The sequence below is a fragment of the Papio anubis genome, chromosome 14, assembly GCF_008728515.1.
Source record: "Papio anubis isolate 15944 chromosome 14, Panubis1.0, whole genome shotgun sequence".
Lineage (NCBI taxonomy): Eukaryota > Metazoa > Chordata > Mammalia > Primates > Cercopithecidae > Papio > Papio anubis.
In genome coordinates this window covers 62,245,119-62,273,097 of record NC_044989.1, presented here as the reverse complement: position 1 = coordinate 62,273,097, position 27,979 = coordinate 62,245,119, and the positions used below count along the sequence as shown (strand labels likewise).

Sequence of the window (27,979 nt, the reverse complement as noted above, 5' to 3'; positions counted from 1 at the left end):
GCTAGTAATTGACTTGTTATATAGTTATGTAACAAATAGAAGTCATTGCAGTTTGAGGCAACACCCAAAAACTAGCACAAAGGGAACCTAATAAAAGTAAGTTTTACCCATGTTGAAGGGTTATGAAGTACTGTATTAATACATCCATCTCAAGGGAAAAAAAAAAGCAAAACAATTTTAAGAAAACAATTCTGTGATGTCCAACACCCAATCCGTGTTCAGATTTTTCTGACAGTCTCTAGAGCAAGGGTGTCCAATCTTTTGGCTTCCCTGGGCCGTGTTGGATGATGAAGAATTCTCTTGGGCCAAACCATAAAATACACTAATACTAAGAATAGCTGATGAGCTAAAATATATATATTACATATATATATAATGCTTTAAGAAAATTTATGAATTTGTGTTGGGTCGCATTCAAAGCTGTCCTGGGCTGCCTGCGGCTTGTGGGCCGCGGGTTGGACAAGCTTGCTCTAGAGTGTCTTTTTTTTCCTTTTTTTTTTTTTTTTTTTGAGACGGAGTTTAGCTCTTGTCGCCCAGGCTGGAGTGCAATGGCGTGATCTCGGCTCACTGCAACCTCTGCCTCCTGGGTTTAAGCGATTCTCCTGTCTCAGCCTGCTGAGTAGCTGAGATTACAGGTGCCTGCCACCACACTTGGCTAGTTTTTGTATTTTTTGGTAGAGACGGGGTATCACCACGTTGGCCAGGCTGGTCTCGGACTCCTGACCTCAGGTGATCCACCTGCTTCAGCCTCCCAAAGTGCTGTGATTACAGGCATGAGCCACCACGCCTGCCTCAGAGTGTCTTTTCTACCTTGTGGGGTTTTTTTGTTTGTTTTTGTTTTTGTTTTGTTTTGTTTTTGAGACTTCTCGCTCTGTCACCCAGGCTGAAGTGCAGTGGCACAATCTCGGCTCATTGCAACCTTCACCACCCGGGTTCAAGTGATTCTGCCTCAGGCTCCTGAGTAGCTGGGATTACAGGCACGTGCCACCACGCCTAGCTAATTTTTGTATTTTTAGTAGAAACGGGGTTTCACCATGTTGGTCAGGCTGGTCTCGAACTCCTGACCTTGTGATCTACCTGCCTCAGCCTTCCAAAGTGCTGGGATTATAGGCGTGAGCCACTGTGCCCAGCCCACCTTGTGTTTTAAACCAAGATTTATTTGGGGTTTACACATAGTATTTAGTTATGTCTTACAAGTTTCTAATCTACATTCACCCACTTTTTTGTCTAATGGCATTAGTTTTTTTGATGAGTCCTAACTAGCTATTGTGTATCTGTCATCTGGATTCCCGCTTTCTTGTTTCTCTGTTTCCTGTAAAATAAAAAATTAGCTCTAAAGAGGCTTAGATTCAGATTAAACTTTTAGCAAATTTCATAGGGGATACAGTATATGTTGCAGCACATCTGCCTTAGGGTTCTCCAGAGAAACAACCAATAGGATAAAGAAAAATATGTCTCTAGAAAGATTTATAATGCAGTATTAGATCACATGATTATGGAGGCCAAGAAATCCCACAATCTGCCATCTGCCAACTGGAGACCTAGGAAAGTTGGTGGTGTAGTTCAAAGACCTGAAAGCCAGAAAGACGACGGTGTAGATTTCTAGTCCAGATCTGAAGGCCTAAGAACTAGGAGCTCAGAAGGTAGATTTGTGTCCCAACTCAGCAAGAGAACAAGTTCAGCTTTCCTTCACCTTTTTCTTTTTCTTTTTTCTTTTTTTTTTTTTTTTTGAGACAGTTTTGCTCTGTTGCTCAGGCTGAATTGCGATGGCACAATCTCGGCTCACTGCAACTTCCGCCTCCTGGGTTCAAGCAATTCTCATGCCTTGGCCTCCCGAGTAGCTAAGATTACAGCCACCACATCCAGCTCATTTTTGTTGTTTTGTTTTTTTTTTTTAGTAGAGACGGGATGTCACCATGTTGCCCAGGCTGGTCTTGAACTCCTGAACGCAGTTGGTCCACCTGCCTCAGCCTCCCAAAATACTGGGATTACAGGTGTGAGCCACCATGCCCAGCCTGAGCCCACAGTCAGCCACCTTTTTCTTAGCCTCTCAACAGATTGGATGATGCTCACCAACATTGGGGAGGGCTGTCTGCTTTATTCAGTTCACCAATTCAAATGTTAATCTTCAGAAACATCTTCACAGACACTCCCAGAAATGTTTTAACCAAATACCATCCCTTGGCCAGGTTAACACATTAGGCATCATAAATCCACCCACTGTCAACTTGGCCATCATATACATCTTCTTAAACCATACTTAAACCTTCAAATAAGGTAATAATGTGGTCATAAATCCAGCTGACATGATACAACTATCCTGTGTAGGACCAAAAACACACCCCTTCCTCAGAAGAAGAGTTAAAGTCACCGAGTGAAGTCTTACTCTTCTTGATACCCCATAACCCAAATACTGTAATACAAAAAATACACCTTACGTTATTATGGGATAAGGAAATAATGAGAGGAAAGTATATGTATATATATCCACATCCATACTCATGACAAATGAGGAACTACTCATGACAATTATAGCACTCATTTCTGTAATGTAATTTTGGTTGTAGCTGTTATTGATAACTACCTTCTATTACATGCTCTGTTTTCCCTTTGTCTTCAGCAAGCACCTTGACTGTTAGTGGTCCTTTCCTCAGTGGGGTGATCCAAATCATTCTGAAGGGTCTGGGCCATTAGTAGTTCCACCTTAATTGGGCGGTTATTATTTTCCATTGGCCGTAATCACAGAGCATGGTAATACTAAGAGACAGCCTAAGGGATCTTCTGTATTCCAGACATGCTCTTCCTTTCCTCTATTGTGGAGAAGTAATTCAGTTTCCCCTTGGTAGTCAGTATCAGTCACCCCAGCCAGCACTGTAACTCCCTCCACATGTTCATTCAAAGGTGCATAAGGAGCCAAACAAGGCCAAGTGGCCAACTTAACTTTCCATTTCAGTGGAATCTTTGTTATGTCTCGTGGTGGAAGCATCCCTCCGTCTGGAACTAAGACCTCTAGACCAGAAGAGCACAAAGTCACAAGAACAGGAAGCAAAAATTGTATTAGTGGGTCACTGGGTGTAGTAGTAAATGGTACCACTTCCATTTCCACCTCTTGATTCCTAGACCCATGAATTCTGGCTATGGGAGAACAACTGTATATTGGGTACTAATTCAGAGTATACAGCCTCTGGAGAATGTCCCAGCCCTGCAAAGTGTTGCCACCTAGCTGGCACTGTAATTGAGTCTTTAAAAAGCCATTCCGCTGTTCTTTAAAACCAGCTGTATCTCACACCTGTAATCCCAGCACTTTGGGAGGCTGAGGCAGGTGGATCACAACGTCAAGAGATAGACACCACCCTGGCCAAGATGGTGAAACCCCGTCTTTACTAAAAATACAAAAATTAGCCGGGCGTGGTGGCGCGTGCCTCTAGTCCCAGCTGCTCAGGAGGCTGAGGCAGGAGAATTGCTTGAACCTGGGAGGCGGAGGTTGCAGTGAGCCGAGATCGTGCCACTGCACTCCAGCCTGGCAACAGAGCGAGACTCCATCTCAAAAAAACAAACAAACAAAAAAAAAAAAACGAAAAAAAAAAAAAGCTGTATCAGAGTAGTGGGGAACACGGTAAGACCAGTGAATTGCATGGGGTTGGGCCCATGACCACTTTTTTTTTTTTTGAGCTGGTGTCTCACTATGTTGCCCAGGCTGGTCTAGAACCCATGGGCTCAAGCTATGCTCCTTCCTGCTTTGTCCTCCCAAAGTGTTGGGATTACATGCATGAGCTAATGCACCCATAATCCCAGTGTAACCAAGATCTCTATTTTCAAAGTAGCCATTACTTTCTCAAATTTTCCATGTAACTTTTTCTCCTTTGTGTAATGTGTTAAGGAAGTAGCATCAAGATAAATCTAAAAGGGAGTTTTAGAAGGGAGAGAAGCAGCACAAGATAGGGGAAGAAGTGAAGCAATCTTAAGGTTTCCCCTGGAATCTGGCCTCAGCCTGATCCCATAAGGATCTCCCAGAGCATGGATGACAACATACAGTTGTCCCATCAGTATGCAAGGGGTAGCTTAAAAAATTTTTTTTGTAATAGCGAAAAACTGTAAACAACTCAATGTCTAGTAGAATGGTGAATCAGTGACTATTCAATTCATGTATAACCAACTCCTCCCTCAAACTTAGTGGCTTTAAACAACATTATTTCATATGATTTTGTGGGGCACCTAGACCCAGATGGGCAGTTATTCTGAGATCACTTATGTGGCTGCATTTAACTGGGAACATTTGGGGCTGGCATGTTCAAGATGTCTAGTTTTTAGCAAAAATTATGAGCCACACAAAGAAACAAGAAAGTATGGCTCATATGTGGAGGGAAAGAACAGTCAATATAAACTGTCCCTGAGGAAGCCCAGATGCTGTGCATATAATAGAGATTTTAAATCTGCTACTATAAATATGTTCAAAGAACTAAAGGAAACTAGGGTTAAAAACCTAACCAAATTATTTATGAGAATGATGTCTTGCAAAAAGAGAATATCAATAAAGAGATAGAAATTATAATTTAAAAAACAAAACTTCTGAAGTTGAAAAGTACAATAACTGACATGAAAAATCCACTGAAGGCACTCAGCAGATTTGAACTTGCAGAAGAGAATCAGCACACTTGGAGGTAGGTCAACAGAGATGACCAGGTCTGAAGGAACAGGAAGAAAAAAGAATGAAGAAAAATGATCAAATCCTCAGAGATCTGTGGGACTCCCCATCAAGTGTTCCAACATACTCATAATGGGAGTCCCAGAAGAAATAAGAGAGAAAAAGTGGCAGAATTAGTTTTTTGTTTGTTTGGTTGGTTGGTTTTTTTGACAGAGTTTGGCTCTTGTTGCCCGGGCTGGAGTGCAATGGCACAATCTCGGCTCACCGCAACCTCCACCTCCTGGGTTGAAGCAATTATCCTGCCTCAGCCTCCTGAGTAGCTGGGATTATAAGCGCTTGCCACTATACCCAGATAATTTTTGTATTTTTAGTAGAGACAGGGTCTCTTCATGTTGGCCAGGCTGGTCTTGAACTCCTGACCTCAGGTGATCCACCTGCCTCGGCCTCCCAAAGTGCTGGGATTACAGGCGTGAGCCACCACGCTGGGCCATGAGTATTATAAACTCCCTGAATTCGATGAAAAATATGAATCTGCTCATCCAAGAAGCTCAACAAACTTAAAGAGATCCATATTTAGACACCTCCTAGTTAAACTGTCAAAAGACAAAACACTTCTTTTTTCTTTAGATGGAGTTTCACTCTTTCACCCAGGCTGGAGTGCAGTGGCACAATTTCAGCTCACTGCAACCTCTGCCTCCTGGGTTCAAGCAATTCTCCCGCTTCAGCCTCCCCAGTAACTGAGATTACAGTCGCACGCCAGCATGCCCGGCTAATTTTTTTTGTATTTTTGGTAGAGACTAAAATGGTTTCACCATGTTAGCCAGGCTGGTCTCAAACTCCTGACCTCGAGTGATCTGCCTGCCTTAGCCTCCCAAAGTTCTGGGATTACAGGTGTGGGCTGCCGCACCCAGACAACAAAACACTTTTTAAAGCTTTTGTTTGTTTGTTGTTGTTTTTGTATGCAATTTAGTGGTTTTTAGTATGTTCAGAGTTGTACAACTACCATCACCACTATCTAATTCCAGAACATTTTCATCCTCCCACACAGACGCTCCCTTCCCTTTAACAATCACACCTCATTTCCTTTCTCTCCAGCCCCTGGCAACCACTAAATACTTTCTGTCTTTATGAATTTTCCTATCCTGAATGTTTCATATAAATGGAATCATATAATATGTGGCCTTTTGTGTCTGGCACCTTTTACTTTGCATTATATTTTAAGGTTCATCCACCTTGGAGTATGTATCAGTAGTTAAAGCCTTTTTTTTTCCCCAATGTAAACCCCTGCATCTTTTAATTAATTAATTAATTAATTTATTTATTTATTTATTTATTTTTAAACGTGGTGAACTTCAACATAGCAATTTTTCTTTTTCTTTTTCTTTTTTTTTTTTGAGACGGAGTTCCACTCTTGTCACCCAGGCTAGAGTGCAATGGCAGGTTCTCAGCTCCCTGCAACCTCCGCCTCTCGGGTTCAAGTGATTCTCCTGCCTCAGCCTCCAGAGTAGCTGGGGTTATAGGCGCCTGCCACCACGCCTGGCTAACTTGTTTGTATTTTTAGTAGAGACGGGGTTTCATTATGTTGGCCAGGCTGGTCTTGAACTCCTGACCTCAGGTGATCCGCCCGTCTCAGCCCCCCAAAGTGCTGGGATTACAGGCGTGAGCCACCGTGACGGCCAAAATAGCAATTATTACAACAAATGTTATAGTCTAAAGCTCAAACACAGTTTTGCAATTTTGAAGTGAATTGCATACAAACCAAATAAAACTTACACAATAACAAATATTTCCATCTAAGACTGTGGGAGCATTTGAGCCTTCCCTGTTTGATCTCAGGACCTTTTCACACAGGTGCTTTTCTTTTCTTTTTTTTTTTTTTTTTTTTGAGACGGAGTCTTGCTCTGTTGCCCAGGCTGGCGTGCAGTGGCTGGATCTCAGCTCACTGCAAGCTCCGCCTCCCGGGTTTACGCCATTCTCCTGCCTCAGCCTCCTGAGTAGCTGGGACTACAGGCGCTCGCCACCTCGTCCGGCTAGTTTTTTGTATTTTTTTTAGTAGACACGGGGTTTCACCACGTTAGCCAGGATGGTCTCGATCTCCAGACCTCATGATCCGCCCATCTCGGCCTCCCAAAGTGCTGGGATTACAGGCTTGAGCCACCGTGCCCGGCCTCACGCAGGTGCTTTTCTATGTCATCAGAGTTATGTTCAGCTTCATTTTCGGTCTCCTTTGGCTTGTGCTCTGCCACTGGTTCTTGTGCTGAACAGCACAAGAATTGTTGTGGGAATAGCAATGGCTGCAGGAGTTACAGCCATTAGGCCATTAGGGCTAGCTGCCCCCACAGGCTTTTCCTTCTCATGTTTTTTGTGCTTCACGTATTTCTTATCCTTTTTATATTGCTTGTCCCATTCTTTTTCTTTCTGACTCCTTCTTCATAGGAATTCCTTGCCTGTGGTGGGCTTGATGTTTGAGCAGTCGCACTCGTGACCAGTTTGTAGAGTAGAGGATGACTAAGACTGGACAGAGGATGGAGGTTCTGGGTTGTTTGTGTTTTGTTTTTTCTTCTTCAGCTTCTGGCTCAAGAGATTGTGAGACAGACGGGATAGGACTTGAGGAAGTCCAAGGAGCTTCATTTGGTTGTGCCTTCCAGGTAGACCCTTTCCTGTGCTTTGATGATGATGAAAGAGAACATCTCTTGGTGACTTGGGAAATCCTTTGTTTGGGAACTGAAGAATGGAAGATCCTGTGCTTTGTGGGTGGAGAAAGTGATGCCCTTTGTTTTGGAAGCTGAGGTGGAGAAGAGTATCTCCTCAGTTTTGGAGGAGAGTATCTTCTTGAGGAAGGTGAGTGTTAATGGAAGGAAAAGCAGTCCTTCCTGGTGGTGGTATCAAGAGACCTGTGCTGCAGCTGAGGAGGAGGAGTGAAAGAAGGAAAATGTGCCTTCTGGTGGGTGCTGGGGAGGGACTTCTCTTCCATCTAGCATAAGAGGACGTCTTCTGGTGCTTTCATGGTGATGAAGAGGCACTCTGGGGAGCTGCCTGCCTGCCTGCCTATTTTTCACACGGAACTTCTTGAATCGCTCACCATCATCTGAGGAGAGGAGCAAAGTCAGATGAAGACTGCTAATTTTGTCATCTATATTGGTATCTCTGCTGCACAGAATCTGTGGCAGCCATTTTGCTACCTTTATCTTCTGATTCGGATAACTCAACTTTTCTAGCCTTTGGGTGCTGATGAAGGGGACTCTTTTTTTCTAAGTACCTTCACATTTTGTCACTTTACTAAGTTCTTCGTGGAGCAGCAAAACCACAACTTTTTCTTATATAGTTTGGCTGGGGTATTGGGGAATGATGCATTTTTGGCAGTGGACTTGCTGGAGGCGACAGCCAGTGCACACTCACCTTCAAGGATTTGCTGAAGGAAAGAACTTACTAGTTTTTCAGGGGGCGCTGGATGTCGTCTTGGGAGGCTTCTCTGGTGGTTCCTGGAAACAAGAGGACAACGAGCTACTCCTAGACAGGATGCTGATGAGTGCCTTTTTCATCTCACTGGAGATCTGCTCCCTCTATGGCTTGGTGGACTCCTTCAAGGGGATGGCCACTTTATTGGCCCTTTTGTTCTTGTAGGTGAATATCATCTTGATGGGATCAATGGTGCCATCTAAAGAAAGTATGATAAGGAAAGCCAGACACATCTGTGATATTGATTTGGAAAATGACAGAGATCTTGGTTGAATCTTCTTTAACTTTTCAGATTTGTTTGTTTGTTTCTGGAGAAGGTTTTTTACTTGCTCTGGTACAAGTGCACGTTTGGGAACTTTCAGCTGTCACTAGTAGAAATGGCCTTTTGTACTAGGTTCTTTCACTTTCTTTTTTTTTTTTTTTTGAGACGGAGTCTCGCTCTGTCGCCCAGGCTGGAGTGCAGTGGCCGGATCTCAGCTCGCTGCAAGCTCCGCCTCCCGGGTTTACGCCATTCTCCTGCCTCAGCCTCCGGAGTAGCTGGGACTACAGGCGCCCGCCACCTTGCCCGGCTAGTTTTTTGTATTTTGTAGTAGAGACGGGGTTTCACCGTGTTCGCCAGGATGGTCTCGATCTCCTGACCTCGTGATCCGCCCGTCTCGGCCTCCCAAAGTGCCGGGATTACAGGCTTGAGCCACTGCGCCAGGCCTTCGTTCACTTTCTTGAAAGGTTCTTGTAGTGCTGGAGTTTTCTCCTTTTCTGGAGCTGGGGAAGGTCTCTGCCTCTTGGTTCTGTGATGGGGAGATTGAAAATGACTGCATTCTCTTGCTCCTGACAGGGTAGGATCCTCTTTTAGGAGAAGGAGATCTGAATTTACATTTTCTTGGGCTTTAAGACCTCTCCCCCTTTTCTCTGCTTTCTTTTTTCTTCCTTATCCTTATTTTTCTCTTTATATTGCTTTTTCATAGACACCAATTTTTTTCTTGTTCTATCTGTCCTCCTCCTCCTCCTCTTCCTCCTCCTCCAGTTCTAGGAAAGCAGAACAGATTCCAGTGATGTCTTCTTGTGCACTTAACAGCAGGGACTACAGTTCTCCCATAATTCTCTAGTAATTATTTCATTCAAAAACCCAGTCAGATTGCTTTGTATCATTTTGGAGTCTGGATTTTCCAAACACACATAAGGGAGTGCAGTGTGACATTGGGATGTCCATTCTGCTGAGACCTAATACAATGATGATGTTACATTTGAGATGCAAGGAATAACTTCCATTTTGGTTCAGGTCTCCATTTCCACTTGGTTGAATATAAACTCAATCACAACATCTTCTTCAAACCCAAGGATTTCCATTATTCATATTGTTATCTAAGTCTTTATTAGCCTCCAAATTTACTTTGCTTGTGTCTGCCTTTTTTTTCTAGGCATCTTGCAAATTTCAGCTCCTTCAGTAGCATGTTTGTTGCTGAACCAATGATCTTGTCTTGCACTTGTTTCTTGGAAAGTCATTTTGCTTCTGAGCTCTGAGATTCCTGCCTAACCCAAAGTGCACTGGACCTCCTGGACCAGAGGGAAAGTCCACTTGTTGGGGGAGTGGCTCATTGTATGCATACACCACATTTTGTTTATCCATTCAACAGTTGAAGGAGTGGCTCCTATTAATGCTGCGATGAACATTTGTGTAAACTACAACAAAGATCGAGGCTGGGCATGTTGGTTCATGCCTGTAATCCCAGCACTTTGGGAGGCTGAGGAGGGCGGATCGCTTGAGCCCAAGACCAGCCTGGCAACAGAAGTGAAACCCTACAAAATAATAAGTTGGGTGTAGTGGCCCGTGCCTACAGTCCCAGCTACTCTGGAGGCTGAGATGGGAGGATCTTTTGAGCCCGGGAGGCAGACGTTTCTGTGGGCTGAGATCATGCCACTGCATCCCAGCATGGGTGACAAAAAAAAAAAAAAAAAAAAAAAAAAAAAAAAAAAAATTGAGACACAGAGGTCAAAGGAAATAGGAAATATCATTTAATTTATTTGGGAAACAAAGAATTGCAATTCACATACACTGAATCAGAGCAGCCCTGAATAATGTCTCATAAGGCAAGCACAGGAGAGGGTTTTTTAAAATAGGGGATTCCCAGAAGTTTTCAGAGGCAGTTCATTGGCTGGGCGGAAATCTTAAATCGCAAACCCATTCTGATTGGTTGGTTAATTAGGGTACTCACCGCTGAGAGATGATGAAGGCTGGCAGATACTTACTGACTTCAGTTGTTTCTACAAGTCTATTCTGTGGTTAGACTTTTTACCAGGTATGAATCCAATCCCCTAGCAATCTCCTGACTCCACTTTAGAAAGCCTTCACCTTAGTTACTTCATTTTCTTCCACACTGCACAAGTTTTTGTGTGAACATGTCTTCAATTATCTTTGCTGTATACCTAGGAGTGAGTCATATAGTAATTGTATGTTCAACTTTCAGAGGAACCGTCACAATTACTTTTAGCGGGTTTACAGCTTTGTTTGACATATATGACGATTGGCAGTTAGTTCTCATCCACACTGACTATCTAGATTTTTGAAAGTGGTAACAGGTATACAGGTAACCAGAGTATAGAGCTTGTTTGGTGAATTTTCATCTTTGTTATGTTTTCTGAACAATCGCACATGTACATGGTGTTGGACATTCCTTATTCCTTTGGCCCTGATAGCTGTGTTAAGCCTGGTATCAGTGCACATATCTGGAGTGCCCATCTTCATGGCAAATTTCTGAATCTCTTTGAATGCCCACAGGGCATGCTTCTTAAAGCCCACTCCATGCATGTGAGCTAGTGACCCAAGTGCGTTCTTGAGTCACTACCTTGTTGATGGCAGAACAGCTCATCTTCTTGCCACCCTTCTTTGCAGGAGCCATTCTGCCAGGCCCAAGATGGAAAGGAAGAACATGAGCGACTGTGGGAGAAAGAAGGCCTAAACTTTTAAATAAAAGTGGCTGCACCATTTTACATTTAAGGCATTTTGACACACTGTATTTTTGTTATTATTTGACTCTCTATATAATTTCTGCCACGACTTTTTCTGTACGCACAAATTGTTTTTTGAAGAGTTTTAAATTTCCCAACTAAAAAGGCTTTTCTAGTTATTTTTCTTTTATAATGTCTAACTTGGCTGGGTGTGGTGGCTCATGCCTATAATCCCAGTACTTTGGGAGGCCAAAGCAGGCGGATTACCTGAGGTCAGGATTTTGAGACCAGCCTGGCCAACATGGTGAAACCCCACCCTCTACTAAAAATACAACATGTGCCACGTGTGGTGGTAGGTGCCTGTAGTCCCAGCTACTCGGGAGGCTGAGGCAGGAGAATCACTTGAACCTGGGAGGTGGAGGTTGCAGTGAGCCAAGATCGCACCACTGCACTCCAGCCTGGGCAACAAGGTGACTCCATCTTAAAAAAAAAAATTAAGTTTTGTTAATTACAATAAATTATGTCAAAAACAAAGACAATTTCTTTTTTTTCTTTTTTGGAGACGGAGTCTCTCTCTGTCGCCCAGGCTGGAGTGCAGTGGCCGGATCTCAGCTCTCTGCAAGCTCCGCCTCCTGGGTTTACGCCATTCTCCTGCCTCAGCCTCCCGAGTATCTGGGACTACAGGCACCCGCCACCTCGCCCGGCTAGTTTTTTGTATTTTTTTTTAGTAGAGACGGGGTTTCACCGTGTTCGCCAGGATGATCTCGATCTCCTGACCTCGTGATCCGCCCGTCTCGGCCTCCCAAAGTTGCTGGGATTACAGGCTTGAGCCACCGCGCCCGGCCCAAAGATAATTTCTTAAAACTCTTCACTTTCTCTTATGTTCCTTGCATCTACTGTATCTGTATGGTGGAAATACTATATAACGGTGTGCTACTAGACGTCTTTTCTCAAATTCGCGTTAAGTGATGTCATATTGGTGGCTTGAAATTGGCCATGATGGGAGTATTGACATCATGGAAATTAGCAAATGCTAAAAATTGGACATTTAAACTTAAGAAACTGATGTGGAAAATATTAATAATGCACAGTAAACTTAAAAGTTTGTGTTATCTGTAGCCTTTACATTGTGACTTGCAGAAAAAATTAAGAAAAATTCTTCCAGTGTTAGAAAAGTATTATCTATTTCAGCAAAGAAGTTGCTCATAACACTGACAAGTGAAATTCTGACATATATCTCGGATATGTCACTCTCATCCTAATCATAAATAAAAACAAAAATATTAACCAACATTCATGTTGGAACTAGGTTGTTAATCGCAACCATAAGTTGGCCACAAATATAGGAGTACAGCATAAACCAATCAAAGCATTCTGAGAGAAGCAATTGTCTATGAGGAATTTACAGTAAAGAGAATAGTATATTTCAGTATTTATAATTCATGTGCTCTAATTCCTTATCAATACTTTTTTGTTGTTGTTTTTGAGACGGAGTCTTGCTTTATTGCCCAGGCTGGAGTGCAGAGGCGCGATCCGGGCTACCTGCAATCTCCGCCTCCCGGGAGGGCGCCTGTAATCCCAGCCACTCCGGAGGCTGAGGCAGTTTTGTAGCCACAAAACTGGCTGCCGTGACTGACTGGAAATTGCTCCCCTGGACACTTGGCCATACCTGGCGGTCCATATCTCATGGTTCTAGCTCTGGCTTCTGCTTAGAACCCAGCCAGCATCTGTTCCAGCACTGGAAGGAACTGTTTAGCCAAAACAAAGAGCAGCCTGAAGGAAGTGGGGACGTGGGAGACTTTGCTGGTGCTCACACCCATACAGGAGAACAAAGGTTTGGTAAGGGCTCAGACCTTAGAGATGTATTCTCGACGATGTGCAACGCATAACGAGGAAAATACTGACCGGAGGGGGCCTGTCCTAGGGCTGGGGAGCGGGAGGAGGGCAAAGGATAGAGAGGGGTAGATAGGGAGGGAGTAGATAGGGAGCGGCAGCCTCGGCCTCAGTAAGCAGGGGCTTAGGTAGCAGATGCCTGAGACTGCACCACGTCCGCTATTTTGAGGTTTGGCTTCTCTTACGACCACGTGGTGCAGAGGGAATGCGCCATTTGATGCATCCAAATCCCGAGTGGAAAGAGAAGATACGGATAAGGGAGATGGATGTGTCTGTGATGACTCTTGGCCACTCGCGCCGTTCAATCCTGTCACTCTCAAGCTGATGAACCCAAAGCAAACGCCAGGTTTACACTACCTGCACCCTCACTCATTAGTGGGAGGGTCAGGCACCACCCAACTCTGGGCTTTTATTGGTCAGGCCAAGAAAAACGCGAGAGGGACAACTGGGAGCCTCCTTCTGATTGGTGGATTCCTACTAGCCCTCAAGTCAATCAGAGTAGAATGCACCTCCCTCCTTCCCACGCTGGCTCCCGCGGGAGACATGTTAGGTAGCGCGACGCCAACCTTGCCACTCTTCAGAGGCCGCCACCCAGTAATACGCCCTGCTTTCCTCCTCCGCCGCCGTCTCCTCCATCAACCGTCTCCTTCTAACATATTATTGCAGTTAATAAAAAAGCGCTCTTTTCTTCACAAAAGCAGTTGTTTCATTGTATAATGTGAGAAGTCTGCGTTCAGGCGGTTAAACGCAAAGGAGAGGAAAAGTGCCCTGTTCAGCCTGCCAACCTTCGGAACCAGCAAACAGACTCGGTACTGACCGCCATGATCCAGTAAGCACCCGACTCGGGTCTCTGGCAGCCTGAGAGGAGTTTGTATGACTTTTGGTCCCTGGCGGCTCCTGTAGTGTCCCCAGTTACGGCGCCCATAGCAACCGGCTCCCTAGCTAGGAGCCCCCGGGTCGCCAGGGACCGCACCAGCTTTCCCGCCCCGGGCCAGCGCAGGCGCTCAGGTCCCGGAGGCGGGGCGATGGCCGCCTCCCACCGAGCGGCAAAGCTGGTGGCCTCCAGTCTCCAGACTCCTGTAAATCCCATCACTAGAGCGCGGGTCGCCCAGTACGAACGCGAAGACCCCTTACAGGCCCTGGCGGCAGCAGAGGCGATCTTGGAGGACGAAGAGGAGGAGAAAGTGGCGCAGCCAGCTGAGGCGTCGGTAATACTGGGGCGGGACGTGGGTTGGGACCTCGCACGGGCTGGGTGCTGGCTGAGGGCTGTCCGGATCCCCGCCCAGCTGAGGGCAGGCTGGTAAACGCGGGACCCTGTGCACATACTCCCTACTTGGTGGTCCTGGCCCAGCCCCTTCTCTACGCTCACGAAAAATACTTTAAATCGAGGCGTTGAAAAGTGTTTTAATTTTCACCAGAGAGTCTGTTGTAAAAGTTTCCTAGACAACATTTATGTTACTCTGTTTCTGGCGAGTGCAAATTATAGAATTTTACTCTTTACTCTCTAGCATCTCGGGAATGGATGGATAGATAGATAGATTTTATAATTTGAGGAAAACTGTTCTGTCAGGTGTGTTTCGTTATTACCTTAAGATCTTGGTTATAAGTGGATCTCAACATAATGCTGGAGAGAGGCGTGTTTAAAACCATCACGTGTTCACTGGCTAAATCAGACACGGATACAGATAAGCAAATCACTGAGGTTTCAGTGTTTCCTAAACGGCTCTTTAGGGTACAGCGAGACAGCCTTTTCACTGATCAGTTTTCAGTGTTAAATCTGTTGTGGACACCAGTCTAGCAGGTGGAGGGCAGGGTCTGCCATCTGCTCTATTCACTTAAAAGATGGGAATCTTGGCTGGGCGCGGTGGCTCGTGCCTGTAATCGCAGCACTTTGGGAGGCCGAGGCGGGCAGATTACGAGGTCAGGAGTTCGAGACCAGCCTGACCAACATGGTGAAACCCCGTCTTTACTAAAAATACAAAATTTAGCCGGGCATGGTGATGCGCGCCTGTAATCCCAGTTACTCGCAAGACTGTGAGGCAGGAGAATCGCTTGAATTTGGGAGGCGAGGGTTGCAGTGAGCTGAGATCTCAGACCCAGTCTCAAAAAAAAAAAAAAAAAAAAAAAAAAAAAAAAGGAATCTTGAATTTAAACTAGCAATCTGCAGATAGAAAAAGTTTCTTAATACCATGTGTCCAAAGCTTTTCAGACACAAAACTTATGATTGAGGACTAATTGAAATCCCTGGATATTTTGGAATTCTAATCTCTTTAATCTACCATAAAATTGTTAATGAGAGCATCTTTAGCAACACCTTTTGTGACCAGTCTTTCTCCAGTAAACAACTTGAAGTTATCCAGAGTAAGGTAGACTGAGACCCTGAATGTGAACCAGGATCAGAGTGCTAGGACTGATTTTGTTCATTATAAACTACCCCTCAACACAATTTTCAGTAGGCAACAAGGCAGCGTGATGGAGAAAAACTATTTAAGAGTTATGTATTAGGATCCATTCCCTGCCACTCCCTAGGTGGTGTTAGGACATACTTTCCTTAAATCTCAGTTTCCTTATCTGTAAAATAACCATAATAATTGTCTCTTTTTCCCATCTCAGCTCTATGAGAACCAAATGAAAGAATGTGTGTCTCCTCTAAAGAGCAATCTATATAAAAGAGTAATCTATATAAATGAGATGCCAGTGGGAGTGTCATTTGTGTGCCTTCCCAAAGATTAAACTACTTTGGCTTGCTGTGGGAAAGGAGTCAGTCACTTCTAAGTTGCAGATATGCTTCCAAAGTGCCCTGTTAAACTGCAAATTTGTATTAGAAACTGTTATTACCTTAGGAGGGATCAGTTTATACAATAATCTAGTATGGAAAGGACAGGATCCTACAAAAAACAGAAGGAATCCAAGTCTTAAGAATCTGATACTGTTCTGAGACCACCACACATGAGGGATCCAAAAGTAAAGCTGGGTAAGCTGCCACAGTGGGTCTGATAGCCAGGCACACAGGGCTTGGGGAAGAGGCATTAAAAAGGCAGGAAAGAGGCTCTGATTTCTTCACTGGTTGGCTTGGGTCTCCATCTTGATTTCTAAAGGTTAATTTGCCTTAACCTTATCATCTATAAAATGTAGTAAAGTCGGCCGGGCGCGGTGGCTCAAGCCTGTAATCCCAGCACTTTGGGAGGCCGAGACGGGCGGATCACGAGGTCAGGAGATCGAGACCATCCTGGCTAACACGGTGAAACCCCGTCTCTACTAAAAAATACAAAAAAAACTTAGCCGGGCGAGGTGGCAGGCGCCTGTAGTCCCAGCTACTCGGGAGGCTGAGGCAGGAGAATGGCGTGAACCCGGGAGGCGGAGCTTGCAGTGAGCTGAGGTCCGGCCACTGCACTCCAGCCTGGGTGACAGAGTGAGACTCCGTCTCAAAAAAAAAAAAAAATAAATAAAAAATAAAATGTAGTAAAGTCAAATATTATACCTAACCCACAAGATTGATTTGAGAACCACCCATCACAATAGGCCTCTTTCAGCTCTTTGGTTTTGCCAAAGCCAGACCGCTCATCGCACCCCACACTACCCCCCCCAACCCCTGCACCATCCCTATACACCCTCCCGGCTCTGGCATGCACATGCATCCCCCCTTGCAGTGCCCATATTGGGCACTGATGCCTGTTCCTTGAATCTAGACTTAGTCAGAGATGTTGGTCCACATATCCTGTTATATGGCTGATGATGACACAGGTAAAGCAATGTTCTGTAATTCGCAATTAAAATCTCACTCACTTTGGGAGGCCAAGGCGGGTAGATCACTTGATGTCAGGAGTTTGAAACCAGCCTGGCCAACATGGCAAAACCCAGTCTCTACTAAAAATACAAAAAGTAGCCGGGCGCGGTGGCTCAAGCCTGTAATCCCAGCACTTTGGGAGGCCGAGACGGGCAGATCACAAGGTCAGGAGATCAAGACCATCCTGGCTAATGCGGTGAAACCCCATCTCTACTAAAAAATACAAAAAACTAGCCGGGCGAGGTGGCGGGCGCCTGTAGTCCCAGCTACTCAGGAGGCTGAGGCAGGAGACTGGAGTAAACCCGGGAGGCAGAGCTTGCAGAGAGCTGAGATCCGGCCACTGCACTCCAGCCTGGGCGACAGAGCGAGACTCCGTCTCAAAAAAATAAATAAGTAAAAATTAAAAAATCTCACTCCTAATGTGGCAACCTTATCTTTTCAACAAATATTGAACATTTATTAAGTGCTGGTCATTAACTATTCAGTGTATAGCTCACATCCTCACAGAATTTTCAGTCTGGTGAGGGAAATTAGACAATTAAAAACAAACAGGGCTGGGCGTGGTGGCTCACGCCTGTAATCTCAGCACTTGTTGGGAGGCCGAGGTGAACGGATCACCAGAGGTTGGGAGTTCGAGGCCAGCCTGACCAACATGGAGAAACCCCGTCTCTACTAAAAATACAAAATTAGCCAGCATGGTGGCATATGCCTGTAGTCTCAGCTACTTGGGAGGCTGAGGCAGGAGAATCACTTGAACCCAAGGTGGAAGTTGTGGTGAGCCGAGATCACGCCATTGCACTCCAGCCTGGGTAACAAGAGCGAAACTCTGTATCAAAAAACAAAAAATGAACAGACACATAACTATAACATGGGAAATGTTGGGAAAGAAATGAACAGCCAACATTGATTAAAATAAATAGGAGATAATGATTAAAAATAAATAGGAGATAACCCATTTTTTTTCTTCTGACTCCACTTTTTGTTTATTTATTATTATTTTTTGAAACAGAGTTTCACTCTATTGTCTGGGCTGGAATGCATTGGTGCAGTCACAGGTTGCTGCAGCCTCAACCTCCCAGGCTCAATCTCCTCACCTCAGCCTCCCAAGTAGCTAGGACTAAAGGTGCATGCCACCATGCCCAGCTAATTTTTATATTTTTTTGTAGAGACAGAGTTTTGCCATGTTCCCCAGGCTGGTCTTGAACTCCTGGGCTCAAGTGATCCACCTGCCGTGGCCTCCCAGAAGTGCTGGGATTATAGGCGTGAGCCACTATGCCTGGCTCCACTGTCTATATACATACATACACACATATACACACATATACACACACACACATATTTTTTTGAGATGGAGTTTCACTCTTGTTGCCCAGGCTGGAGTGCAGTGGTGTGATCTCGGATCACCACAACCTCCACCTCCCAGGTTCAAGCGATTCTCCTGCCTCAGCCTCCCAAGTAGCTGGGATTACAGACATGCGCCACCATGCCCAGCTAATTTTGTATTTTTAGTAGAGATGGGGTTTCTCCATGTTGGTCAGGCTGGTCTCGAGCTCCGGACCTCAGGTGATCCGCCTGCCTCAGCCTCCCAAAGTGCTGGGATTATAGGCATGAGCCACCGTGCCCGGCCTATATTTTTTAATTCAACGGTTATTTTAGATACAGAGGTGCATGTGCAAGTTTGTTACATGGGTATATTGCATCCAGGTAGTGAGCACGGTACCCAATAGGTAGTTTTTCAACCTATGCCACCCTCCCTCCCTCCCCACCTGTGATAGTCTGCAGTGTCTATTGTTTCCTTGTTTATGTGTTTATGTTCATGTGTACTCACTGTTTTACCTGCCACTTATGAGAACATGCAATATTTGGTTTTCTGTTCCTGTGTTAATTTGTTTAAGATTATGGCCTACAGCTCCATCCATGTGACTGTGAAGGATATGATTTCATTTTCTTTTTTTTTTTTTTTTGAGACAGAGTCTCGCTCTCTCGCTAGGCTGGAGTGCAGTGGCACAATCTCGGCTCAATGAGACATGTGCCTCCTGGGTTCAAGTGATTCTCCTGCCTCAGCCTCCTGAGTAGCTAGGACTACAGGTGCACACCAGCAGACCTAGCTAATTTTTGTATTTTTAGTAGAGACGGGGTTTCACCATGTTGGCCAGGATGATCTCAAACTCCTCACCTCAAGTGATTCGCCAGCCTTGACCTCCCAAAGTGCTGTGATTACAGGCTTGAGCCACCATGCCTGGCCTACTTTTTTTATTTTTATTTTTATTTCTTGTAGAGACGAGGTCTCACTATGTTGCCCAAGCTGGTCTCAAACTCCTGGGCTCAAGCAATTCGCCCTCCTCGGCCTCCCAAAGTGCTCGAATTAGAAGTGTATGCCACCACGCCGGGTGACATTCTTCTCTTCAAATATCAAATGTTACATATGAGGCTTAGACCCTTTTAATAGCTCTCCCCCAAAGAGAAAATATGAATACCTACTCCCTCCCTAATGGTAGCCACTGTTTCAAAATTGATATGTATTCTATTCTTCTGTCCGTTTTTCTGTCTCCTCCATATATTTTAATATACAGTACATACTATAAATATACATATATCTAGAGAGGGAGATAGTTCTGCAACTTGCTTTTTTTCTTGTTTATTGGGAGTTTACCCATGTTAGTACATGTAGATCTGTGTCATTCTTTACAAATTCAGTGAAAAATTTTTTTCAAAAATTACAGATTGCAGATGAAACTATGTGGGCTATAGCACAAACAGTTCTTCATGGGTGCTGATTACTAATAAAGCAACAGGTGCTGGAAGGATTCATTATCTAAATGGGTCAAGCCAATCTAGGGAAGATTATCCTCTAATCTGGTGGCCGCATTTACAACATTCCACAAAAAGCCGATTAAAGGGAGAGGATGCTATTTTAGGCTTTTGGAAAAATAATGTCTATGGCCCTTATTCTGTATACTAAATATTTTCTCAGTGGAGACAATTAAAGATTAAATTAGAATTGGAGGTCATTTACTAGCCATTCATCTGTTTTAGGTTAAACAGTGTGAGATCAGTTTATCTGAAAAGTTCCAGCTAGTGTTAACAGTATTAAGCTGAAAACAGAATGGATCCAGTGCAAAACCAGTACATAAGTATAATTTATCAGACCTGCTGCATCTTTCAGAAGCTACTCATTCTTCTATATGGTTTTCAAACGGTTCTTCCAGGTCCAAATAAATTTGATCCTTCTTGTGTAAATGACTGCTATAAGACTTTTAAGAGATATTCTAAGAGAATGAATGAGAGCACATAGATTCTTTTGCTTAAAAACAGTTCTTTGGGCCGGGCGCAGTGGCTCAAGCCTGTAATCCCAGCACTTTGGGAGGCCGAGACGGGCGGATCACGAGGTCAGGAGATCGAGACCATCCTGGCTAACACGGTGAAACCCCGTCTCTACTAAAAAATACAAAAAACTAGCCGGGCGAGATGGCGGGCGCCTGTAGTCCCAGCTACTCGGGAGGCTGAGGCAGGAGAATGGCAGGAACCCAGGAGGCGGAGCTTGCAGTGAGCTGAGATCCGGCCACAGCACTCCAGCCTGGGCGACAGAGCAAGACTCCGTCTCAAAAAAAAAAAAAAAAAAAAAAACAGTTCTTTGGAATACCCTCCCTGTTTTAATTATAGTTTTTGGAACATAGGCCTTTTACTTAATACTTGGTGGAATATAACTCTTTAGAGCAGCCAGCATTTCTTTGCATGGTTCATTCTTTTGGGAGGGAGTAACTGCCCTCTTCCCATGGTGGAATTTTTTTTTTTTTACTGTACATTTATTCATTCATTCAGCAAATATCCCTTGAACATCTGCCATTAGCCAGGTACTTTTCTAGACACTGGGTACACAACATTGAACAAAGCAGACAAATCCTTGCCTTTGTTTTTCTTTTGTTTTTTTTGAGACAGGGTCACACTGTTACCCAGGCTGGAGTGCAGTGCCTCCATCATAGCTCACTGCAACCCCAACCTCCTGGGCTCAGGTGATCCTTCTGCCTCAGCCCCCCAACTAACTAGGACTACAGGTGCATACTACCTCACCAAGTTAATTTTTTGTATTTTTTGTAGAGATGAGGCCTTGACATGTTACCCAGGCTGGTCTGAAACTCCTGGGCTCAAGCGATCCACCTGCCCCAGCCTCCCAAAGTGCTGGGATTACAGGCCTGAGCCATCATGCCTGGCAAATTCTTGCCTTTGTAATGTTTACTTTTTGTTAGGGGCAGACATGTAATACCCAATCAAGTATAGATACGTAGAACGTCAGTGGTGATGAGTACTTCTGGGAAAAATAAGACAGACAAGGGGGCTGACAGTGAGTCCTAGGAGGAGTTGTAATTTTAAATAAATAGGAGAGTCAGTGAAGACCTTGTTGAGAAGATAACATTTACATAAAGACCTGAAGGAGTGAGCAAGTGGGCCATGTGGATATCTGGAGGAAAAGCATCCTAGGGAGAGGGAACAGCAAGTGCAAAGGCCTTGAAGTAATTCTGTGGATTTTTCTTTCTTTCTTTTTTTTTTTTTTGAGACAGAGCCTCATTGTGTCGCCCAGGCTGGAGTGCAGTGGTGCGATCTTGGCTCACTGCAACCTCCACTTCCTGGGTTCAAGTGATTCTCCTGCCTCAGCCTCCCGAGTAGCTGGGATTATAGGCATACACCACCACACCCGGCTAAGTTGTGTTTTTAGTAGAGTTGGGGTTTCACCATGTTGGCCAGATTGATCTTGGATTCCTGACCTCAAGTGACCCAAAGTGCTGGGATTACAGGTGTGAACCACTGCGCCTGGCCAATTCTGTTGATTTTTCGAGTGCAAACTGCAAACTGGATTCAGACACTGCTACTAAAACGAATTGCTGCTGCCCGAATGAAGAACCATTGCTGGGCTGACACAAGCAGACAGGAAGCAGACAGAGGGCTAACAGGAAGGAGTAAGTCCCCTCTTTCTCCTCTAGCCTTGTGTCTCCCTCTAACTCCACTTTTGGCAGAGTCTGATGAGGAGCACTGGCAAAGCAGAAGTGTGGTTTGCAGAGTTCCAGCTCTGGCATTGCAAAGCAGAGTCGAGAAGGGTGGCATTGGAGCTGAGAGACACTAGTTTAAAACCTGGCACACCTACTTTATGGATCTTAAAGCTGATGTTCAAGAAGTTCGTGCCCACATCACATTGCTAAGTGCAGAACTCAGACTTGACTGATTATCCTGATATCACATCTGAAATCTTTCTCCTAAGCTGTGAGAACACTCCAAACTAAAAGTTATTTAACTCCCACCCAACACTTTCATCTTAGAAGGGTCATAAGGGGGCTGAAACGAGGTGACCAGTAATCAGGAGCCAGTGGTAGACAGGAGAGGAAAACCCCTTCTTGCTTGCCCTAACCTCCCTTTCTAGGTTTGCTTCCCAAAACTGCTTTATGGGTTTTCGTCTCCTTTTATCTGGCAGCCCTGTACACCTTGCCCTCTGCTATGCACAGCCTCCCCAACCCCAGCCTGCACATTTGCTAATGCCATTTCCTTTGTCTAGGGTACTTTCCCCCCTCTTTCCCATAAACACTCTGTGATCCTATAGATTTCTCCATTCTTCTTCTTTTTTTTTTTTTTTGACACAGAGTCTCGCTTGGTCGCCCAGGCTGTAGTGCAATGGCTCGATCTCAGCTCACTGCAATCTCTGCCTCCCAGGTTCAAGCTATTCTCCTCCCTCTGCCCCCTGAGTAGCTGGGACTGCAGGCACACACCACCACGCCTGGCTAATTTTTGTATTTTTAGTAGAGAAGGAGTTTCACCATGTTGGCCGGGCTGGTCTTTAACTCCTGAGCTCAAGTGAGCCACCCACCTCGGCCTCTTAGAGTGCTGGGATTACAGGCGTGAGCTACCATGCCCAGCCTTCTTTTTTCTTGAGACAAGGTCTCACTCTGTCGCCCAGGCTCAAGTGCAGTGGTGCACTCACGGCTTACTGCAGTCTCAACATCCTGGGCTCAAGTGATCCTCCCGCCTCAGCCACCACATCCAGCTAATAAAAAAAAAAAAAAAAAAATTTTGTGGAGACATTGTCTTCCTCTGTTGCCCAGGCTGGTCTGGAACTCCTGACCTCAAGTAGTCCTCCCACTGCAGCCTCCCAAAGTGCTGGGATTGCAGGCATGAGCTGCCACACCTGGCCTCCATTCTTTATGACTCATCTCAAATATCACCTCCTCCAGGAAGTCTTTCCCTATCTTCCAAACTCAAGCCAAACAAAAGTTCCCTTCATTTCCTGTCTACGACTGGCTCCTGGTCACCGGTCACCTGGTTTCAGCCCCCTTATGACCCTATAAAGGTGAAAGGGTTGGGTGAGAGTTAAATAACTTTTAGTTTGGAGTGTTCTCATGGCTTAGGAGAAAAATTACGGATGTGGTGTCAGAATACTCAATCAGAGGCTCCAAAGGCCCTTATCAGCTGGTCTTTGTATCTCTCATGCCACTTTCTACCTCCTATTACTCCTCCTTCCACTGCTTATTTAAATGTTGGTGTTCTCTAACATCTCCATTCTCGGGTCCTCTCATCTCTTGTTGCCCACACTCCCTCCAGGCAGACTCGTCCATATCCAAGGCTGCACCTGCTACTTCTATGTGGATTGGTGGCTCCTGTATCTGCTCTCCAGCCCAGCCTTCTCACCAGGTCTCCAGACATATTTATCCACGTGTTTCCTGGTGATGGATGTTCTAGCACTATGCCTCGGATTTATTTATTCCTTTTTCACTGCCTCCCTGATCTGGCAAACTTTGTCCTCATCCAACCATATGTCTCTAGTTTGACTCACCTCTGTGAATTGTATCTGACATTGTGACGTACATCTGTCTCCCTACTTAGCTGGAAGTAACTTGTGGGCAGGAATCAGGTGTTCTGTCTCATTCTAAGTCATCTGTCAATTATTTATATACATGTCCTTTCCTAAGCTAGCTGGAAACTTCTCAAAGGTAGAGTTTTGTTTGTTTGTTTGTTTGTTTTTTTTTTTTTTTGAGACGGAGTCTCGCTCTGTCGCCCGGGCTGGAGTGCAGTGGCGTGATCTCGGCTCACTGCAAGCTCCGCCTCCCGGGTTCACGCCATTCTCCTACCTCAGCCTCCCGAGTAGCTGGGACTACAGGCGCCCGCCACCTCGCCCGGCTAGCTTTTTGTATTTTTTAGTAGAGACGGGGTTTCACCGTGTTAGCCAGGATGGTCTCGATCTCCTGACCTCGTGATCCGCCCGTCTCGGCCTCCCAAAGTGCTGGGATTACAGGCTTGAGCCACCGCGCCCGGCCTGTTTGTTTGTTTTAAGTGAGACGGAGTCTTGCTCTGTCACCTAAACTGGAATGCTGTGGTACGATCTTGGCTCACTGCAACCTCCACCTCCTGGGTTCAAGTGACTCTCCTGCCTCAGCCTCCTGAGTAGCTGGGACTACAGGCACGTGCCACCATGCCCGGCTAATTTTTGTATTTTTAGTAGAGACAGGGTTCACCATGTTGGCCAGGCTGGTCTCAAACTCCTGACCTCAAGTGATCTGGCTGCCTCGGCCTCCCAAATTGCTGGGATTGTAGGTGTCAGCCACCGCACCTGGCCTCAAAGGTAGAGTTTAAAAAAAACTGACATACCTTTTAGCAGCTAGCTGATTGCAGGATAGCCCCCAAATATTTAATGAATGAGGAAATTCACAAAGTAGTCATCCTACAGGTAAGAAGTTTATGGTGAGAAGCACATACAGAAACAGCAGAAGATATCAGAGAATTCTCTTAATTGAATTGTTTGACATACTTAAAGCAGTTCTGATTCATAGAGTTGTTAGTAGCAAATTTCTACATATAAGTTCTATTGAAGACTGATTTTTTTTTTTTTTTTGGAGACAGAGTCTTGCTCTGTTGCCCCAGGCTGGAGTGCAGTGGCACGATCTTGGCTCACTGCAAGCTCTGCCTCCCGGGTTCACGCCATTCTCCTGCCTCAGCCTCCTGAGTAACTGGGACTACAGGCGCCCGCCACCACGCCCGGCTGATTTTTTGTATTTTTAGTGGAGATGAGGTTTTACCGTGTTAGCCGGGATGGTCTCCATCTCCTGACCTCATGAACCACCTGCCTCGGCCTCCCAAAGTGCTGGGATTACAGGCATGAGCTACCGCGCCTGGCCCCTGAAGACTGATTTTTTATTTTTTTTTATTTTTTTTTATTTTATTTTTTTTTTGAGACGGAGTCTTGCTCTGTCGCCCAGGCTGGAGTGCAGTGGCGGGATCTCGGCTCACTGCAAGCTCTGCCTCCCAGGTTCACGCCATTCTCCTGCCTCAGCCTCCTGAGTAGCTGGGACTACAGGCGCCTGCCACCTCGCCCGGCTAGTTTTTTTGTGTTTTTTTTTTTTTTTTTTTAGTAGAGACGGGGTTTCACCGTGTTAGCCAGGATGGTCTCGATCTCCTGACCTCGTGATCCGCCCGTCTCGGCCTCCCAAAGTGCTGGGATTACAGGCTTGAGCCACCGCGCCCGGCCGAAGACTGATTTTTTAAAATTTGTTTTCTCTAAGTTACCCCAAATAGTACAACATTGTCCTCTTATACACTGATTTTAGCCCATTAAAAAAACACCATATCTTCTGAGAAGCCTCCAATGGGAAACAAAAACACCACATCTATAACTACTATTTATAATTGACTCTTCTGAATTTTTCTTTTGAGAGAAGCTAAACAGATTTATTTTCTAGAGTCTTATCAGATTGGATCTATAATTTTCTGCAGCAAATTTTTTCATTTTGCGTCTGTTCCAGACAGTAGACTAAATTTAAAACCGTGGTTGGCAGCCTTTTATGCATAGTATCATAAATAATTTCAACTGTTTCTCAACTGAAAACATAATAAAAATTGTATATTTATAGAGAAAATGGGGTTTTATCTCTTTAGTTGCTTCAATTAAAAGAACTGAAAGGGTAGGGCACGGTGACTCACACCTGTAATCCCAGCACTTTGAGAGGCTGAGGTGAGTGGATCACCTGAGGTCAGGAGTTCGAGACCAGCCTGGCCAACATGGTGAAACCCCATCTCTACTAAAATACAAAAATTAACTGGGCGTGGTGGTGGGCACCTGTAATCCCAGCTACTCGGGAGACTGAGGCAGGAGAAGGCAGAGGTTGCAGTGAGCCAAGATCACACCACTGCACTCCAGTCTGGGTGACAGAGTGAGACTCTGTCTCAGAAAAAAAAAAAAAAAAAACTGAAAGGTATGTAAAGGGAGTGAGGGAGAAAGGCCAGTCAGACCCTTCTAAACATGATCTGTGTGTTGAATAATTACACCATTTTTTCTTCTCTGCTTTGTTGTCATCCCAAAGTCCCTGTCACCCATGGGAGCTACTGCTTTTGTGCCCACAGGAGCAGCTACCCTGAAAATCCCTCCTACCCCCTCCCATGTCCTCTTACTCCCTCCCAAGGTCTTGCCCCACTGTGAGGAGGGCTTCTCCCTGGCTCCTTGATGAGCCACTGAGACCTTTGTCCCCGCCTCCATTCCCTCTATTTCCCTGCCTTCTCTCACTGGCAGTCCTTGGAGCCACACTTCAGAAGCGCAGCTGAAGGGAGAGCATTGGGCTGTGGTTGCCTGGTTTGCAGCAGGAAGAACTGTGTTCCTCTTCATCTCAGTTAAGACTTACAACTCAAGCCGGGCGCGGTGGCTCACGCCTGTAATCCCAGCACTTTGGGAGGCTGAGGCGGGTGAATCACGAGGTCAGGAGATCGAGACCAACCTGGCTAACACAGTGAAACCCCATCTCTACTAAAAATACACAAAATTAGCCAGGTGCGGTGGCGGGCGCCTGTAGTCCCAGCTACTCGGGAGGCTGAGGCAGGAGAATGGTGTGAACTGTGGAGGCAGAACTTGCAGTGAGCCATGATCGCGCCACTGCACTCCAGCCTGAGCGACAGAGCGAGACTCTGTCTCAAAAAAACAAAACAAAACAAAAAAAACCTTACAACTCAGGAGGCTCCTTATAGAAATACTTTGTAAACAATTGTTGGGTTCTATCCTGTTATACCTTTTGTTGGTTGATCTGGGAATCTAACCATCCTTTATCAAATGGATTAAATAACATTTATTTTCTGACAGTTTGGTCTCGCTCCCTCTTGTTCTTAAAATACCACTGGGGAAAATGTACACACAAATAACCTGTAACTCATTCTATATGCATAACCCATAATTAACGGATAACCTAACTAGGTGGACTCTTTAGGAAGCAGCATTTTGGATCAGTGTCAGCTTAATTTGTCTTTCAGCTCCAGTCACCATATAACAGGTGTTTTCTCCCCACCAGGCTGATTTGAACACCAGCTTTTCTGGGGTGGATGAACATGCACCAATAAGCTCTGAGGACTTTGTGAACTTTCCTGGTATTCACCACTCTAATGAGGAGTATTTCAAGAAAGTAGAAGAGTTGAAGGCTGCCCACCTAGAAACTATGGCAAAATTAGAGAAAATGTACCAGGATAAATTACATTTAAAGGAAGTTCAGCCAGTGGTCATCAGGGAAGCCTCTCTTAGTGATGGTTCCAGGTAAGCTTGTAACTCAAAGTTATTTGTGGAGTATAAAATAAAATGTATCCTTAAAAGGACAGAACATAGTTATTTCAGAATATTTTCTCTTAAGTAGCCCTTTGTACTCTTAATGATATACAGAGGTAGGATTTTCTTCAAAATGTTTAATGGCTTATCAGCTTACTAGATGACTTTTGCTTGAGGGTCATTTGGTGGCCATTTGGTCTTTTCTCTCTGATCCACCCATAGAACTGAGGGCATGTATCAAAATACTTAGTCTGGGCCATTTTAAATGGTAAACATAAAAGTTTAACTTTAAAAGCTCTTTATAATATGTGGATTAACATGAGCTCATTAAAGATCTAGTACAAAGAGTTCGGGACTAGGAGACATGTATCTGATTTATGTTTTCAAAATAGTCTGCAATTTCAAGACTCATTTCTGCTGTGAATTCACCTGCTCTGAGACTTACACATCTAGTCAGTCAGCGATGCTTGCATGTCTCCTGTGTGCCAGACTATGCCTGGGCACTGAGGAGTCAAAAACAAGATGCCCTCAAGGAGCTTAGAGACTAGCTGAGAACCAAAAATTGCATTACAGCATGATGTAACAGAGTGTTACAGAGGAAGAAGCAGTTGGTTATGCCAAGCTTTTGGAGGGATGCAGGCCAGAATTTTCCACTGAAGTGTCACATCTGAGTTCAGTCTTGGAGGAGGTA

The 27,979-nt window shown here is 45.0% G+C and overlaps 1 protein-coding gene across 2 annotated transcripts in view; it reads left to right on the top strand.

Annotated features, from left to right (window-relative positions):
* The first annotated feature begins 13,113 nt into the window (after positions 1-13,113).
* FAM161A (FAM161 centrosomal protein A) overlaps positions 13,114-27,979 on the top strand; it is a 31,502-nt gene continuing 16,636 nt past the window's right edge. The window contains exons 1-2 of one of the 2 annotated variants that reach the window (XM_003908708.5): positions 13,114-14,151; positions 27,041-27,279. In XM_003908708.5, coding sequence (XP_003908757.1) covers positions 13,969-14,151; positions 27,041-27,279 — 422 coding nt within the window. In that variant the 5' untranslated portion in view covers positions 13,114-13,968. The remainder of the gene's footprint in view (positions 14,152-27,040; positions 27,280-27,979) is intronic. The other variant, XM_003908707.5, reaches the window with a different exon arrangement.